This window comes from Adiantum capillus-veneris, chromosome 17 (assembly GCF_014529385.1).
Source record: "Adiantum capillus-veneris isolate H3 chromosome 17, ASM1452938v2, whole genome shotgun sequence".
NCBI classification, from domain to species: Eukaryota; Viridiplantae; Streptophyta; class Polypodiopsida; order Polypodiales; family Pteridaceae; genus Adiantum; species Adiantum capillus-veneris.
The window spans coordinates 153,911,809-153,931,427 of NC_140947.1; the positions used below are offsets into that span (position 1 = coordinate 153,911,809).

The following is a 19,619-nucleotide window of genomic DNA, read 5'->3' on the forward strand; positions in this document are numbered from 1 at the left end:
GTCTTGCAACTTGTCCTTTAACTTTTCTATCCTTATGTGCCAAAACTTGCTCAGGTACCAGGATCTCATCAAGTTCCTCAACTTCTGGCTGATCCTCATCTGGCATATCTTCTGGCACATCACCCACGAAGGGTCTTAGAAGACTCACGTGAAACACATTATGAATCTTCCACAATGTGTCTTTACCCACATCGTTGATCTTGTCAAGCACTTGAAAAGGCCCATAGTAACGCATGCTCAGCTTAGGAAACAACCTTCCTTGCCCTTCATCTTCTTTAACCTTGCCTTTTCGAACCTTAACAGAACCCAATCACCAGGTGATAACATCAATTCACGACGGTGACGATCAACAACCTTTTTCTGTTTTGCCGAGTCTTCTCCAAGGCAACTTTAATTTTCTTGTACATTTCATCCATGTTCTCAACATATCGATCTGCCTCAAAGATCTTGTCCTTTGTATGCAAAATGGGAGGAACCTTTTTGCCGCCTTCAACAATCTCAAATGGCGCCTTGCCTGTGGACGAATGCACCGTATTGTTGTACGCATACTCAAGCATAGGCAAATACTGTTCCCACTTGCCTTTATTATCTGACACAGCATTTCAGCAGATCTAAGACAATAGAATTAGCCTCTTCTGATTGTCCATCAGTTTGTGGATGAAACGAAGACGAGAACTTGAGTGTAGTGTCCATGTTCTCAAACAATCCTGTCCAGAACAAACTGGTCATGCGAGGATCACGATCACTGATAATCGATTGTGGCATACCATGGTACTTGTACATGAACAAGCGTCCCATCTAATCAGATTTTATCTTCTTCTTGACAGGGATAAAATGGGCCTGCTTACTGATCTTGCAGATAATGGTCCAAATACCATCATTCCCTGTTGGCGTTCTTGGAAGATCAAAGATAAAGTCCATAGCAATGCTTTCCCATGGCTTATCCGGAATGGCAGTGGTTGTAATAACCTTGGTGCCTTTTGCCTGTCAAACTTGACCTTTTGGCAAACTATGCATGCTCGCACAAAGGCATCCACATCTCTCCTCAAGGTAGGCCAATAGAAGAATGTCTCTACCGCTATAAGTGTCACATCAATGCCACGATGCCCTGCATACGGTGGGACATGACTCTCTTCCATGACCTTGGGTCGCAGTGGCCTTGTGACACAAAGTCTGCCATGCATCATCATAAAACCATCTTTGAGGAGGTAGTGCTCGTGATGTTGCCCCTCTTGTAACTGTTCAAAGATCCTTGCAAAATCTTCATCAATAGTATACTGTTCCTTCATGTCATCTAACTCATGATGATACGGAATTGACATAGCTAAATTTGTGGCTTTCTTGATAACGCATGAGCCACAACATTCTTGCCTTCCACATGCATAATCTGGAAGTAAGTGGAACATGGAAAGAATGTTTGCCCATCGCATATGCTTTTTGGATAACTTTGACTGTGTCAAGAAGTATCGCAAGGTCTGATGATCTGTTTGGACAACAAAATCAGCACCTAAGAGGTAGTGCTTCCAGCTAGAAAGCGCATGAATCTCGGTCAAGAGCTCTTTCTCATAGACTTGCATAGTCTTCTCTGGCCCTTGCAAAATTCGGCTTTCATAAGCTACTACCCGTCCATCTTGCATTAGCACTGCTGCGATGCTACTGCCACACGCGTCACAAATTCTTACCTTGTTGAAAGGAGACCACAAAAGACTTCCTGAGATCTTGCAAAACAATTATTGGATCTTTTCCTTTAAGAGACTAAAAGCTGAAATCTCTTTTTGGGTCCATCTGAAAGTGACCTCTTTCTTTTGCAAAGCGTGAAGAGGCGATAATATTTCTGCAAAATTTCTGATGAACCTTCTATAGTAGGAACATAATCCCAAGAAGCTTCTGACATCGTGCACAGTCTTCAATTCTGGCCATGTCTTAATAGCTTCGACCTTTGCGGGATCCATTCTGACACCATCCTTTGAGACTATGTGGCAAAGAAAGTGGATCTCTTCGAGGAAGAATTCACTTTTCTTAGGATTGACAACTAGTCTGTGATTGCGCAGCTTTTCGAACACAATGGTCAAGTGACGCCTATGCTCCTCTTCATTCTTTGAATAGACTATCATGTCATCAAAGAACGTCCCAACAAACTGTTGATGTGAGCGGAAAATCAGGTCCATCATTCTGTTGAACGTGGCAGGAGCATTCGTTAGACCAAACGGCATCACTAGAAACTCATAAAGACCAAATGTCGTTCTAAACGCAGTCTTGTGCACATCCTTTGGCCTTATACGAATCTGATGGTACCCACTCTTAAGGTCTATTCTGTTGAAAATTGCAGCACCCTCTAAACAATCGAGAATATCATCAATTCTAGGAATAGGAAACCTATTCTTGATGGTATTCTTATTCAACGCACGGTAGTCAATACACATGCGCCATGAGCCATCCTTCTTCTGCACTAGGAGCACTGGGGAGCAAAAGGGTGAAGAACTAGGCTGAATCAGCCCCTTCTCTAATGCCCATAATCTCTTTCTGCTGCGCCGCACTAACCGTGTAGGGAGGTCTATTTGGTGGGCTACACCCTGGCACCAAATCTATCCGATGGTCCTCAGGTCTCTCTGGTGGCAATTGCGACAGTAATGAATTAGAAAAACAGTCACTAAAGTTTTGTAAAAATGCTGACCTTTCTTTATCTAACACAGATAAATTTGACTGATCACTATTTGAGACATCACATGCAAAAATCAAGTACACAGAAAGATGATTCTTTGTTACAGAAGTGATAGCAGAAGCAGATACAATAGGGACCGACTCTCCTTTAAGCTTTACATCCAAGATGTGAGTTTTGCCCCTATGCTGTACAGTGATCTTTTTGTTGTAGGCATCCAAGACTCCATGCACTCGGAACATCCACGGGATCCCCAAGGCATCACATTCTTCCAGCGGCATGATGTAGAACTCTTCCGTGTCCACATACGACTGAATATGCAGACGCAGCTTTCCAATGATGGGAGTAACACACTCTGAGTGGCCAGGACATGCCAACCTTGCCTGTGCTGTGTACCCCATCTCTTCAGCTCTGATGCCCAGCTTCATAGCTAACTTTGGTGAGATAAAGTTGGCTTTGGCATGCTGATCAAAGAAGATGAGTGCCGTCTGATCCCTAACTTTACTCCATGTCTTGCATAACTCACTGGCATCGGTACTGGGCGTGTCACCCACCATGTCTGGTACTAAACCTGACGTGGGTTTAGGCTTCTTGCCTTTCTGGTCCTCTTTATCATCAGAGTCAACTGATCTTTTCCTCTGTGGATAGTTGGTAGCAAAGTGACGAGGCTGCTCGCATATAAAGCATTTATTTTCAGCCATTAGGACCTTCTTTGCGACTTGCGCACAAATGGCTTCCTTCTCTGTTTCTTTGCCTGCGCTCCAAATGTCCCGGCTGAATCCTTGTCCTTGGTGGCCTTTTCTGACCGCTATGACGCATCAGGAGCCCTTTTCACAAAGGGCTTCTTTGCTGAATTTTTCTTTTGCTGCCCTCCTTTGTCGTTGCTCAGAAACCCACTGTCCTCTCCTTTCAACAAGGCAAGACCAGTGTTCGCAACTTCGATAAGCTGAGTGAGGGTAGCCACTTTGTTCTTTGTACAGTAATCGCGAAGCCCTATAGGCAGCCCACAACAATACTTCTCTATCTGTTCTGTCAATGGCACAAATCTGTAGGAGGTCTCTGAGAGTAATGCTTTACAAAACTTCCTATTGTACTCCAACAAGCTCTTGTACGAAGCTGAAGTAAGCTGGTGCCAATCTGTCATGACGTCGGCTTCAAAATCTTTTGACAGCCAAGCAGATGCAAACATTTGCTGAAGTAAACCCAAGTGGCGGGTGCCTGTCCTTGCATTAACAATGTCGTCCACCATGTAAGCGCATTGTCCTTTAAGAAAGTGGGAGCTTTCCTAACCTAGAGGCCTCTGTGAAATTCCCTCCTGCATAAGCTGTATCAAACTGCTGGAGGAAAGTGAGAGCCTTTGTCTTAACCTCGAAGCCATTGAAGGTACTAAACTTTACAGCTGCACCACCTTCTTTGTAAGCTTTTGGCTTCTCTAGTGCCCACAAGTTGTCATAAGGAATGGTCCGCAACATGGGCATTGTAGTAGGCACGATCGGCACATCTTGGCCATTCACATTTTGCGTTTGAGGTGCGATATCTGGCTGTTGTACAGAAAACCAGCCATGCCAAAATGACCCTGTGGCACCCCAAATTGGTCTTGGTTGCATAGAAAATCCTACTGCATGCCGATACTACCATACATGGGGTTTGGCATGATGCCTTGTATACCCCCAAACACTGTTCTTGGCATGTAGGACTGACTTCCAGGCGCATAACCAGCCATACTTTGGAACACTGATCCACCCCCAAAATACCCATGAAATACCGTGGGTGGTGGAAAAAGTGGGTGCATAGCCTAGTATCCAGTTCCCTGTCCATCCAAGACAGCATGCTGGCTCTGAAAGGTGGCGGGCTGAACTGGCATAACCTGTGGAATAGGCGTTCTAGTCACCTGTTCAAGCACGGGAGGAACCTGTTTTGGAGCCCCTGACTCCGTAACATGCGAGTGTTCCCTATCCTCCTGAGCCGCATGAAGTACCTGGGCTTGAGCCTCCACAAGCTCCGTACGCGGTGTAGATTGCCTATTTTGCTGTTACACTGGTGGCGCTTGCAAGAACTCCATAAACCTTGGATTCTGCACCAGCTGCGGAAAAGACATTCACCGCGGCAACTAGCCGAGTCCTGAACACATCATCCTCAAGTTGCCCAGTCATAAAGCCCTGTACTACTGGAGGGACATTCACATTGACAGGAGGTACAGACTGACGTGGCCGTGAGCTCTCGCCAATCTCGAAAACCGTAGGGATTTCCTATCTGTCCTTTGAAGAGGAACCCTCTTCCATAATGCCCTTCCCTTTGTTGGCCATAGTGTAATCCCGCGTTCCTGCACTCTGTGTCTTTACCCAAAACAACCAAGGCTCACTCTATGAGGAAAAAGTGATTGATGTCCCCGCAACGGAACCTTGAAACCGGTCCGTGGGGCGGTAGGCGTTGGCTTTCACGTGAAATTCTTTATTTTAGACACGCACAGAGAGAACGTGCAAAGGAAACCTGTGACGGGAATTAACACTTAAGTACACACGGCTTGGAAGCTAGAATGCCCCGAGCAGACGCCGACAACTTGTAGGCCCCAAAATTGGCGCCCCTTTCGGTATTTCTTTATACTTTGAGAGGGTAAATTACAAGGTAGAGTCTTGGGAATCCTTTACCTGTATCCCGCTAGATAGTACATGATTTGGCCAAATTTTGGCAGCATAACAGCCCCAAAACTTGCACGAAATCAATTCCTTTGCTGGATCTCACTTGCACTGACGTAAACCCTCTGATTCCTGCCCAAAATTAGATTGTTGTATTTACTGGTTTTTGCCCTGTTTCCAGCCCTAAACAATCTCTGAACTGTTCTCTGCCAGCGGGGCATGATTCCCAAGGGTTCTGGCGTCCGTATGGCTGAAAAACTGTCAATTTTCTGCACTTACACAATGCTGGATTTGCACGTGTACTGTGAGGTTATGACCCTCGCTGGTGCCTGCTTTGGAGTAGCAGCTAGCTACCCCTGTTCCTGCTCAAGGAGGCTCTTGCCTCTGCACAAAAACATGAACCCACACAGCTGTACATGAGTCAAATGAAGAGCCCTCTTGTGGGGCATCACATAACTGCACGTAGGGGAGAGAGAGAGAGAGCAATGTGTAGCGTGCAAGGCATTACTCCTAGCACCACACTGTACATAAGAGGGAAAGAAAGCACTCCATAGCTCTTAACCTGTGACAAAATGCAAATGAGGCCTCTTCCTAGCTTAAAATTGAGTGCCACTTCTTCTGCATGAGGCAGGTGCACAGAAATGTGCCACTTGGCGCATTTACAAGCTTTTGCCCGTTTCGGGGTTGCCGCCTAAAAATCTCCTGACTGGTCGCCCAGTTGACTTTGCGGCAGAGTTGTAAAATGTTCCCCTAGTCATATCGGAGGTAATGACGCGAACACATTTCATGGCCCAAAATAGCAGCTCCCTAAATTTTAGGAAATGATTCCATTGGGCTCCCTGTGGTGATCTGACCATCTATCCTCATTGGGACCGCATCCATAAGTGCATGTGGCCCAACTGTCGGATATTTTCTGCTGGTAGTCCCACCTTGACTTTATGCCTTTATTGAGTTCACTTCCTAGTATCCACCAACTTGCTAAGTGCGACGGGGGGACCTACACGATCTTGCTCTGAGCCTAGACATCCTCTTACTATACCAATTCTAGTGTCGACCACTACCCATCTGCGGGTGAAACTACCATTCACATTGGCCATACAATGTCCGATTGTTTGCTACTTCGAAAAGAGGGTCTCAAAAATAAAACAAAACCCATTGAAAAGAAACCAACAACCAAAGTTAGCAATTGCCACATCTCGTGACATAGTTAACAGCTGCCACGTCCTCGTGACAGTATCTCTGGTAGGAAAATTTCACTTTTCTTCGCATTAATCACTAACTTGTGATCTCGTAATGCCTGAAAGACCTGAAGCGGACCTTCTTGCTTTTATCTTCCAGAAAGTCACATTGGTTGGCTTTATAAAATTCTTCTTGTTTGCATAAAAGTTGCTGTCGTCAGAGTCTGAACTGTCTGTAGACGAGTCCTCTGCAGAATTGTCACTCACTGGGCGAGATTTAGACTTCTTTGCCTTTTCTTGCCCATTTACTGAAGCATTGTTTCTTGCTTCGCTTTTTGCCTTTGCGGTCTTCTTCGCTCGAGTCAGATGAGTTAGAAGAACTGTCAGAAGAAGAAGAAGAACTGGGTACTTCTTCAAATCGAACACGCTTCTTCTGTTTCTTTGCCTTTTCAAATGTCGACTGACGACCCAAATAAACCGGGAAGTCAGTGCCTTTCTTTTGCTTTTTGCCGTGCTTTTTAGCTTTGTTTTGCGCGTCAAAAAGCTGAGCAATCCGTGCATCAACCACCTCTTCTAATTCCTTCTCTGAATATTTCTTGTGAGCAGAAGGTTGCTAGGGTTTAGGCCCCTCGGCTAGAATCTGCAAGCTGGCTAGGGTCTTGAGTGGCTTGACACGTCAACAGTTTGTGAAAAATGCTGATACAATGGTCCTAGATGCTGAGGTGCCGATGTTGCTATAGGGGCTTGGATCTGCAAGACTAAGGGTTGAAAATGCAAAACGCTAAGGTAAGTGATGGGATTTGCAATCATCGGCGAGGCTATGGCCAATGTCGAGGTGGGCCGAAAGCTGGATAACACTGGCTGATCTGAGGGTTGAATCTTAGAGCTGAAAACTGAAAACGCTGGTGCTGATGGGGTGCTGTAGGCTGACTGGATCTTGTATGCTGATCTGGTGCAAAACGTAGACATGCTGACGGTACTGCTAGGGAAAATGCCAGGGCATGCTGGTGCTGGTGCTGGTGCTGGTGCTTGTGTTGCGTGTAGTGGACTTATGCTTGAGAATATATGGAATCAAAGCCGGGTCGGGCAATGCCAATAAAAACCCAAAAACCCACGATTATAAATAATGGGCTAAATGTCACTCATAATCAAGTTAATAAACTCACTTATTAGAGGTGCTTCACATGCAGGTAATCTACCTACTGATGCTAGACTATGCAAACACTCTCCAATGCCTGCACCTAGCAGACATTGACTGTGCTCATGTGCAATCAGAGGGTATGCAACTACTCTAAAGTTCTTGGACATGCTCGTCCTGTGTATAGGCTCACAAGGGTGCCAAAACACTTCCTAGGCTGTCCTAAACCCTAGAAATAGGAGTTAGCTTGTTCACATGCACATAGGGTTAGATGTGCACGTGACACCAACACTTGTACGTGTGTGTGGGTGAGACCACATGTGCAAGCGAGTTGAAACCAAGCACTAGTTTGCTCTTGCTTGTTGGTGATTCCATGCAGAAATTTTCAACCTATTTGCAATTTTGGAGGAATAAAATTATTCTTGTGAAGGGGCCAGGCCGTTTCGGGTCAGCTCTCTCTCTCTCTCTCTCTCTCTCTCTACAATCTCTTGCCGAAAAGTGGTATTTTATCTTTGTGCTGGGCAGTAATAAGCATGTGATGTATCAAAGGTGAGTTTCACAACCCTAGTTCTGACATTTGTTGCAGAGCATATTACCTATCTTTGGCGCTTTTGGTTTCTATAAGAGGAGGTTTACATGCTTACATCTTGGTTGACCATATGGCATTGTTTTTTGTTGATAGTTGTCTTCATGCTATGTTTTGCAGAATATGGAAGCAAGTTGTTACTGCTGGAGACACGGTTATAGATGCCACATGTGGGAATGGACATGACACAGCATTTTTGGCAAAGTTAGTGTCTGGTGAGGGTAATCAAGGTTCTGTCTATGGTTTTGATTTGCAGACGATTGCAATAGAGAACACTTCTTCATTTTTGGACAAAGAGCTGAATGCCAACCAGGTTAGACAAATATCTACGAGTTGCACTAAACTTGCCACTTCGCACATTTGAGAATGTCTTACTCCCTGCTAGTTGTTGTTCACTATCAGTAATTGAGTTTAGGTGCAGTCTCATTTCAAATATGGTTTCTGCTCCTCATATTAAGATCCCTACCATATGAAATGAGAGTTCTTCTTTTATTTCATGAGGGGTATGTCAAGGTTTGTGGAGGTAGTAGCATAAATGTGATGTCAACAGGAAGCCATATGATTCGTTTTAACCGAAGGGGAAGGATGCAGAACATGCTTTTCTACCCACATCACCCTCATCCTGCATGTAGACAAGGTTTACAATCTTTTCTTGCCTTCTTCTCTTGTAATGGTTTCGGAACTAGTAATCCAGTTAGTTGCAGATTATGTACTTCATGCTTGCACAATATGAACAAGTTCCTCAGCTTAAGTGCTTCACCAATAGCTCAAGGCTCGCATCATATTGACAAATTGAAATATCTTACAGAGTCTTCAAAAGGCAGGAGTTTTATTCATAGCAAGCTGAATATCGCAAAACTGAAATGAGAAATGCATTCTCAGATGCAAGACCTCTAGCCTGATCTGTTAACTGTCCTTATGATTATTAGTGATGTGACCATCATAGTGGCTTTTTGCTTCTCTAATGTGGTAGTCATACCTGCAGGTGCAAGTAAAACATTATATGGAGTGCATTTGATGAGCTTCAAAGTATAATGATGCAATGCTGTCCAAAGAATCTGATCTTTGTTTATGCAGTCATCTTTTGTTTTGGTTTTTTTTGTAAGTTGCAACTTTTTCTTGGTGCAATTTTGATTGTGATGTTTGCTTTTCGAGGTTAGAGGGAGCGTGTGTGCTTACACCAGATGTGCCACAGCAGGCTTGGGGAGGTGATAAAACAAAAAAACTCCGTGAGGTTGAGTTCTTGTTTTTCTTTTTGCTTATTTGCACATGCAGGTGCATGCATCGCGCGCGCGCGCACACACACACACACGGGTGCATGTTTTGTGTGTGTGTGTGTTTATGTAGGCGTGCAACTATGTACACACCTACATATATAGGTCCATGTGTATGGTGCGCATTTGTGTGATTGTATGCACGCGTACGATTTTTTTTTAAAATAAAAATAAAAATAAAATAAATAAATAAATAAATAAATAAATATATAAACACCTTATCCAAGAACTGTTCTCAAGCTAAGAAATTCCTTTGTCAAATCTGAATAAGAAGGAATTGTAACCTTTCTCAAATCTTTCAAACTCCATTTATGAGTTTTGAGTTTGTATTAATATCACATCTTCAGATATGACTTTTCCTTCGCCAATTGCAATGAAAAAGATTGAACAAGCTCAAGGCTCGACACTTGGATGCCTGCATGTGTACAATTAAACATGCATGATGCCTATGTGTGGTGCGCTCGCTCACACGTCACACACACACACGTTTAAAGGCGTGTATGTATATGTGCATGTGAGTGGACTATGTATATGTGTATGTGTGTTTTGAGAGAGAGAGAGAGAGAGAGAGAGAGAGAGAGAGAGAGAGAGAGAGATTTTATTATCGTCCTCGGAGGTCAAATATGACCTATGGGACCAAAGTTACATGTGATGTAGTATGTGTGTGGATGATGAGTGACTCTCGATGCTCCAAAATTGTGGTGATGAGAGTCACAATGGAGAGCCCACATTGTGGTTGGGAGAGGAAAGTGTGTAGGTCTAAGTCATGGCTAAAAATGTGAGGGAAGCAAGTTTGGATGTGACCAAAAGCTGAGCACTCTAGTAGTGTGTGGTACTCAAGACTCTTGAACTTGCAGTGAGCATATTGTGCGCAGTCGATTTGACTCTTCTCCATTGCCACAACGCCTCCTCTCACATCGAAGGGAGTGGGAGCTAAGCCGAGTGGCTACGATAGTGTCATGTGCACATCTAACCTTATGTGTACGTGGACAAGCTACTTCATGACAAGGGTTCGGTTCAGTTCAATTAGTCTAGAATAGAAAGTGAGTTTGTTTGCAGAGTGTGCATGTCCAGGCACTTAGATTAGATGCATATCCTCTGGCTGCACACAGCATGACCATCAAATTTCCATCAGAAACCCATTAGGAGCATTTTTACAGTGCATAGACCTATTTTCGCTATTTTTTTGACATTTTTCACTTATTATTTTTAAGTGACTTTGGTTGGGAACTAGGTAGGGCAAATCAGTAAGTAAAAACCTAGCGCTAGCAATTCGGGCAGAAGAGGCAGCAGGAACCCTGTGTTCATTAGGCAACTTCTCAAGCAAGATCCCCCCAACTGAAGACCTAGCGTTTTTGCATGATGCAAGCCTAGCATTTTCACATAGAACTAGTGGCCTGGCGTTTTTGCACTTTGATCAGCCCCGGCAGCAGCAAGGCAGCTGATCATCTCTAGCGTTAGCAGATTTCACAGCAGATAGCAGATTTCCACAACAGAGCCCAAATCAGCCCTAGCGTTTTTGCATCAGCCTGACACCTCAGCGTTTTTGCAGATCTTTGCGGCAGAATCAGCCCATAGACCAGCGTTTTCAGTTTTCAGCAGTTAGAACCCACAGAAGAAGTCCAAGACCTCGCAAATCTCACCTTCCCATAGCAATCCTCACCGCACGGTCAGATCCCGCGAACTTTGCAGTTTCAGCCCGGTAAACGCAGATTTCAGCATCTGCGTTTTCAGCGCGTCGTCATCGCATTGTCGCCATCGACATCGTCACTGACATAGAGTCAGAATTCAGCAAATAAAAATTTGCAGTTTTCAGCCCTCAGCAGTTTCAGTTTTCAGCCAGTCTCGTCGACGTCCTCATCGTCGTCGACATCGTCGGCAAGTCTAAGCATTGTAGAGATTTGTGCATTCAATAGTAGACCGCTCTCGCCATAGAGAGTGGGGCCTTCGGAGGAGGGTTTTGACAACATTCTGGTGTCGTATTCTTCTCTCTCTATCTCTCGGTCTCAGCACCTTCATTCACAGTGTTCACCACTTTGTTTGTGTCCATTGCACTCTCTCACTGAAGGAACGGAAGGCTCTCCCTTCCGTAAGTAAATGGAACCTTGAGCACAGTTCAGAGCACTCATCTTGAGCAAAGTTCAACATTCACTTCCGCTGCACCTTACATTGGTATCAGAGCTTTGGTAGTGTTCTGTATCACTCAAGGAAAGAACCACAAGAATTTTTTTTGCTTGTTGAGGTCGCACGTAACCAAAGTCCTCTTGGGCGTGTTGATTCCTAATCGTGTTTTTGAAGAGTGACAAGAAACCCAAGAAAGAAGGGCTTGTTCAGTCTTCTAGTGCCTCTTTTCACTCATTGAGAACAGACCGTGCACTTAGCGGCCGGCCAATCGACGTGAGGTGAGAAAAAGCAACCTTGGTGTGAGCGCAAGGCTGCGAAGGGGTCTCCGTCCTTCTTCTCCCAAGCATGACATACATGATTTGCATGATGATTTCGATGATAATGATAAGCACGATGATTTGCATGATAATGATAAGCATGATGATTTGCATGATAAAGATGTGATTTCTCACAAGCATGATAGTTTGCTTGAAAATGATGGGATTGTTCATAAGGATGATGTGTTAGTAGATGCTTTTTCTAGCAAAGCTAACCTCATTGCAGTTTCGATCGATCACGAAGAACCGATCTTGGCTCTCGAGTTGAGGTCCAAAGAATCCCCACAGGAAGTATTATGTGTTCGAATGATTAGTCAGCAGGCATTGTTCGATTGTTTCATTCGTGATCGTTTCTTGTGTTTTAGTCAGCGTCTTTATGTGATCCCTTTTCATAGGCATGACATTGTACGATGAGCACGATTCACTCATGAATGAGCACGGATGTATTCGGATTATTCATGAAAAGATGAAATGTTTGCACCCAAGGAATTCACATTCCATGTCTCTTCCTTGGCATGACACAGTATCAGAAAGAGCATAAGAAAGATTGAGCATCAAGCATAGGCATTTCCATTGTGTTTTGCCACAGTTGATTGATTTAGATCAAAAAGTCAAGATTCGACCCCATTGTTTGCGTGTTTTTGATGAAAGGTTTGGCACTTCGTCCTTATGTTCATCTGCATTGCATGCACAGTTTGTCCGAAAGAATAGAATTTTTCCAGTCACTTTACATGGAATGGATATGTTCATATTTTTTTTGTGTTGCAAGTGGTTTCAGGAATTTTCATCCTCGGAGATTTTTGAAGAAGGTAGATGCGTGACTATCGACAAATTTGAGCATTAAAGGAGCCACAGATCACTTTGTGTCGCTTTCGGTGCGGCCCAGAGAAGCAAGTGTTGCAGACCTTTATGAAGTTCAAGTATCGCATGACCCACGCATCAGAGTGGGTCGGCGAAGAGTCCTTTCTAGGATTCCAGACGCTGTTGGCGATCTCCCTCGACGCCATACAGTTCGGTAGCAGTACCTCACTCTGAAAAGGAGGGGATGTCACGTGTACATCTAACCCTATGTGTACGTGGACAAGCTACTTTATGACAAGGGTTCAATTCAGTTCAGTTAGTCTAGAATAGGAAGTGATTTGGCACTTTTGTGAGTCTGTTCGCAGACCGTGCATGTCCAGACACTTAGATTAGATGCATATCCTCTGATTGCACACAACATGACCATCATATTTCCATCAGAACACATCAGGAGCATTTTTACAGTGCATAGACCTATTTTTACTATTTTTGACATTTTTCACTTATTATTATTTTTAAGTGACTTTTGTTGGGAACTAGGTAGGGCATATTCAGTAAGTAAAAACCTAGCGCTAGCAATTCGGGCAGAAGCGGCAGCAGGAACCCAGTGTTCATCAGGCAACTTCTCAAGCAAGATCCCCCCAACTGAAGACCTAGCGTTTGCATGATGCAAGCCTAGCGTTTTCACATAGAACCAGCAGCCTGGTGTTTTTGCACTTTGATCAACCCTGGCAGCAGCAAGACAGCAGATCATCTCTAGCGTTAGCAGATTTCCACAGCAGATAGTAGATTTCCACAACAGAGCCCAAATCAGCCCTAGCGTTTTTGCATCAGCCTGACACCTCAGCGTTTTTGCAGATCTTTGCGACAGAATCAGCCCATAGACCAGCGTTTTCAGTTTTTCAGCAGTTAGAACCCACAGAAGAAGTCCCAGACCTTGTAGATCTCACCTTCCCACAACAGATCCTCGCCGCACGATCAGATCCCGCGAAGTTTGCAATTTCAGCCCGGAAAACGCAGGTTTCAGCATCTGCGTTTTCAGCGCGTAGTCATCGCATTGTCGCCATCGACATCGTCACCGACATAAAGTCAGAGTTCAGCAGATAAAAAATTGCAGTTTCAGCCCTTAGCAGTTTCAGTTTTCAGCCCGTCTCGTCCTCGTCGTCATTGTCATCAACATCGTCGGCAAGTCCAAGCATTGTAGAGATTTGTGGAATCAATAGTAGACCGCTCTCGCCATAGAGAGTGGGGCCTTCGGAGGAGTTTTTGACAACATTCTGGTGTCGTATTCTTCTCTCTCTATCTCTCAGTCTTAGCACCTTCATTCACAGTGTTCACCACTTTGTTTGTGTCCATTGTACTCTCTCACTGAAGGAACGGAAGGCGCTTCCTTCCGTAAGTAAAAGGAACCTTGAGCACAGTTCGGAGCACTCATCTTGAGCAAAGTTCAACATTCACTTCCGCTGCACCTTACGGATAGTGCATATCGTTGACAAGGCGATAGGCTCAAATATGTAAGTGTGACTACGGTTTCCCCTTTTAGCGAAGAACATGGTTTTGTAGTTGGGAGCAATATGGATGGTGTAGTGTATGAAGCGTGACCATTCTTGCTGACGTGGCTGGCTGTACGAACCCGCAATTTGCCATGACAGTGACACGTGGCGATATTGTACGGATTACCGCGATTTGCACTAACAATGCAAATCGCACTAACAATGTGGCACTAACAATGCCACATTGTACGGAATTTTGCGTTTTTCGCTGGCAAATTTCAATAGTTGTTTGCGTGAACTTTTGGATGCAAATGCTTTTGGACTTGAGTGCTTTTAGAATAGATGATTTTGGGGTTTTGCTTTTGGGCATCCCTTGTAAGTTTGAGTGTCCGAAGGCCACTCCTTGAGAGCATCGGGACAACAGAGTCTCGAAGAGAGTTGGACCCTTAGGAGTTGTACTTTGCGAAGTGTAATAATAAAAAATACTGAAAGGGCGCCAATCTTTGGGGCCAACGTGTCTTGGCTTGGAACTCCGTCAAGGAGTGTCCTCTTCTCTCCCAGATATTTAAGTGTTTGACGTATGAAAGTGTGAAGTTTGTAGTTGTTTCTTTGTTTCCATCCGGTCCGTCACCGGAAGTGTTTACATAAAGACTAGTGCCCCTTGCGATATTTCTTTATTCAATTGAAAACAAATGATCCGAACAATGAGACAAAATTCCCACCTAGCTGTCCAAACCCGTCAAGGGTTGAAATTGCAAGTTTTTGACCCAATTTCGGCAACATAATTGCACCAAAACCTGAGTAGGTCAAAAGTACAAGTCTAGGACGGATTTTCCTTGCATTTTAGAAGCTTTTCGGTGAGCTGTAAGTCAATTTCAGCATGGTGTAATTTCCTGCTTTGGTCACTGGGAGGTGCCCAAACTCTTGTATAACCACCCCAAGGCTTCCCCGAGGCTCCCGGGTGTTATCTTGCATGTTTGGTGCAAAACCTAAACTTGCAAATAATCGCAACAAGCTGTGATTCTGTGTTTTGGATCTTTTTGGTTGGAGCAATCATGTCTATGAGTGTCTCAAGAGCTCCGACTCGCAATGGGACACTTCCCCTTTGATTTAGACGAGTTTTCATGCGAAAAAATTCTCTTGTTTCACAATTTGTCGCGATGGAACTGTGTGTACCTGTGGGGGATCAACAATTAGCTAATCTGATTCTTGTTCAGAAGGCCCTTGCCTTGGCAAACGCGCATAAAACCCACAAGACTGTTCATAGTCGTCTGAGAAGCCCAACTAGTGGGGCATTACCATATCTGTTAAGGGGGGGAGAGATGCACGAGAGTGGAATCATCGCGCTACATGAGGCGGGAGAGAAGGTAAGTTTTCATGAAATACTGCAAGTGACCTCGCTTGCATGCCATAAATACATGCTGACATCATCGACATCACATGTAATCCAAGTTGGGAATCAAATATATACATGCCTCGGGGATTGTAGTGCTGGACGATTACACAATCCCACCAACCTAGCTATCGCACATATATCAAACATAGAAGTCTTCTGTTGTACTCTCAAGCACAAACTTCTGCACTTAAATTTTGTATAGAAAGATAGATAACGATTCATTAACTACTCACCGGAGCATCATGAACCATGCTCTAATATTGCTCCATTGAGCTACATCAAGTCACTGTGGATTTTAATTAAGAAAGTTTTGAGAACTTTAGCGTAGTGCCCATGTTCTCAGACAATGCCTTCTAGAAAAGAGTCGTCATACGTGGATCCCTAACGTTGACAATTGACCGAGGTATCCCATGGTACTTGAAAATATTTCGCATAAATGTCACGTGTTTTGACTTCATTTTCTTCCATCGTTATGCTTTATCAGGAATAGGAAATGGCTGTAACACTCGCGGTGCTTTCTACCTATCAAATTTAACCTTTTGGCATACTTAACATGATTTTACAAAAGCATTAGCTCGACCCAAAGCTGGCCAATAAAAGAATGGCTCAACTGCCTTCACTGTTGCATCAATTCCACGATGCCCAACATACGGTGGAGCATGACTTTCAATCAAGACTTTTGGCCACAACTGCTGGGATAGCTAGAGGCTATCTCTCTCCCGGTGCAGAGTCTTCTTGCGGTGGTGATGTCTCTTCTGATGGGATGCACCATTGTATACGGCCTTGGAGATCTGTAGTTGGCTATCGGAGATTCTTTGGTGGAGTTTTCGGCCTCCTCTCGATATCAGGGTGGTCTGTTTCTGCTTCAGCTCTCTACTTCTTTCTTCCCTCACTCCCTTGCTCCTAGCTTTTGTTGTATCACCCATCTTTTGTATCACTGGGAGTTTTTCTCCTTTGGTTTGTAATCATTGAATATCTTAGGGATTTTTTCACTATTAGATACGTTATCCTTGTATGCCTATGGGCTTGTAATTTTGATTACGTAATACAAGAGGGTACCAAGTTTGGCGCGCGCGCGCGTGCACACACACACACACAGAGAGAGAGAGAGAGAGAGAGAGAGAGAGAGAGAGAGAGAGAGAGAGAGAGAGAGAGAGTGTTGCTGAATGGCAGTGTTGTTGCTTTCAATCTCGGCTATTTACCTGGAGGTGCGAAAGGAATGATAACAAAGGCTAGAACAACTGTAGAGGCATTGGGATGTGCAACAACCTTGCTGCAGCTGGGAGGTGTAATTACTGTTGTTTCTTATGTTGGGCATGCTGGTGGCAGGTCTTTTCTCCCTTTAAAATGCTTCTTGTTTTCCGTTTTGGGGGGCGGGGGAGTTCACTATATTTATTTAGCTGCAGTATTCACTAACATAGAAATCATAGGGAGGAGTATGAAGCTGTGCGAGATTTTTCTGCTGGGTTGCCTAGTGATAGCTGGATCTCCAGTCAACAGGAGTGGTTGAATAGACCACTGTGTCCGCGGCTGTTCGTGCTTGTCAAAAAAGATTCTAGAACTCCAAATATTTAGAAGTTTTCACCTTACATTTCCAATTTCTGGGATTGTCTTTCAGACTGTTCTTTCAAGTAGTAAGGCATGCCATCTGTTCTTGTTGATTCCAATTCGAACAGGAGTCGCACCCAGTCAGCAGGTTACTTGAGAGCCAAGTGTATGACAAGCCTTCCAGTTGATAGAGCTGGTTGTTAAAGCTGTTTAAGGTTCTCTGCTTGAACGCTTTATTTTGTCTGTCACATTCTTTTAAGCTCAATGATTCGTTTGATATCTTCGGAGGAAAATTTATGTTCTTTGGAGCTCAATGGTTTGTGTACTTCTCTTGAGAATTGTTGAGCTGTAGATCTGTGGTAGAGAGTCTGCATAGCTTGGAGGTTTCTCAAGCGCACCTCTTGGCCTCGGAGTCGACTTGGTGATCAAAATTTTACCATGACAACTTTTGCGGCTTACCTGTAGCTTGGTGCAGTTAATGAGCCGAGAATTCGCAACCCTGGCACTATATTTTTCCTTGTTTGCACTCTTTTGCTCTACAATGCATCTTTTCGCCCATATGATGGTCTAAAGCCCTTGTAGGTATCCCTTTTAAAATTTTACTTAGACATATTGGATCCCCATAGTCCATAGAACCTATCTGTGAATTTGGTCCATTTTTTGTCGCCTTGGTGAAAAATGATGCTTTGTAGGGCTTCCACCAAATCTGATGATATGGTGGTCATTTTGGACCCACAATTGTGATCTGAACAAATAAAAGTGTTATTGTAAGTGTCTCGAAGTTGCCTATGAAGTTAGAATCAAATTCTGAGCACTGTCATGATGGTCATCATTGTATCTCAAAAGAAGTTATACATTGTTTAACCACAAAATGGTTCTATACTAGGCTTTGAATGTGGTGTGAAATGGGCTCCGAATCATTCCATTTTTCTACCCAGATTCTGTTCTTTTCTACTTGCTCTATTCTATACCCATCCACAACTTGCCATCCCCAAAGCATGAATAGAAATGATCTTTAATGTATTGGAATCGTACCTCTAATGTCTATTCAGAGGAAGAGGGTGTGTTGGTGGCATGCTACCTCAAAGGATTCCGTTGCAAAGTAGCGCTCTCTCTCTCTCTCTCTCTCTCTCTCTCACACACACACACACACACACACACACACACACACACAGTCTAATGGCACAAATGAGCTTGAAATTGGCCATTGGAGCAGACCCCAAATTGCTCGACCCTACCTAGTAGCGTTATCAGGTTGTGTTCTATACCGCCAGGTCAGAATGAACTTGATTTGGACTTGTGTAGGCCTGCTTCTGTTTTTCCACTGTTGTTTGAGTAGTTGATCAGGCTTTTCGTTGCCATACTTCAAATTCTTCCAAATGTTTATTCTATTATGTTGATATGTTGATTTGGACTCCAAGAGTAGTCATTTGAAAGACTCCTGGCTGTTTATTAATATTTTTAAAACCTTTTTAGAATATTAGCAAAATTCAACCAAAAATTCACACTCTAGAAAAATCACAAAGTGACCAAAAAATATTGTGCAATCATATTTTTGTGGGATTGCTCTATTTTCTTATTGTTTTAGCTAAAAACTAGAAAAAAGCACACTTTTGTTTGGCTAAATTGTTCCATTTTCTTACTGATTTAGTTAAAAGCTAGCAAAAAAGCACTATTATGTACATATTTATAAACACTGGGGGGTTTATGTTTGTCTTTTGTCCCCATATATCTAATCGGGCTTAGTCTCATACATGTAATTGAAAAAAATTGATGAATTCAAAATAGAAAAATGAAAATTTGCAATCTAGTGAAGAAGACAATTCCCATAGCTTCCATTTTTGACCTACGTAGGGTTTGCATTTGGAATGCCTCCTCTCCTAGTTAAGAGTCCTCTTGAATGGCAATGAGCTACAGTAGTGCAATGTATGGGTGCAAGTTCCTTATTGGCTCTACCATGCAACTGAAGTCAATGCAATTGATAACACAATGCTATGCAAGAGGAGGGTTTTAAGATGATTGTGCAAGGGCTATTCAAGTTGACTCTTCCTATTCCCTTATTGGATTTTGGAATAGCAAAGTTTGAAGTTGTAATGCCTTGACTTTGATGGTAAGCCTTGGTTCCATGATCGTTGTCATTGGTGCCTTAGGCTTCCATACCAATTTCTGCTTAGATTATTAATGGTGGGGTTTAAGCAATAGTTTCTTGCTACTCACTTCTAAAGCTACCACTTCTTGTGCTAGTTGTATTGGTTTGTCAAATGATTGTGGCTTGTCACTCTTTCTTGACACCATCTTGGTTTGTGTCAAATTTTTCTTGGGTTGTCTTTGAGGTTGTCTTAGTGCTAGTTCTTGGTTGTATTTGGGTAAACCTTATAACATTCCGATCTTTTTCTTTTTTGTGAGCTTGGTTCAAATATAATTTTTTTTCTTGAGGTTATGTGCATAATTTCATGATTCCATGAAACT

General features: G+C 43.5%; 1 protein-coding gene across 2 annotated transcripts in view; it reads left to right on the forward strand.

Annotated features, from left to right (window-relative positions):
* LOC147438357 (S-adenosyl-L-methionine-dependent methyltransferases superfamily protein) overlaps positions 1-17,927 on the forward strand; it is a 33,399-nt gene extending 15,472 nt beyond the window's left edge. The window contains exons 3-6 of one of the 2 annotated variants that reach the window (XM_086487657.1): positions 8,318-8,510; positions 9,358-9,431; positions 16,776-16,931; positions 17,033-17,927. In XM_086487657.1, the coding sequence (XP_086343783.1) occupies positions 8,318-8,510; positions 9,358-9,431; positions 16,776-16,931; positions 17,033-17,177 (568 nt within the window). In that variant the 3' untranslated portion in view covers positions 17,178-17,927. Of the gene's footprint in view, positions 1-8,317; positions 8,511-9,357; positions 9,432-16,775 lie in introns of both variants that reach the window. The other variant, XM_086487656.1, reaches the window with a different exon arrangement.
* The last annotated feature ends 1,692 nt before the right edge of the window (positions 17,928-19,619 follow it).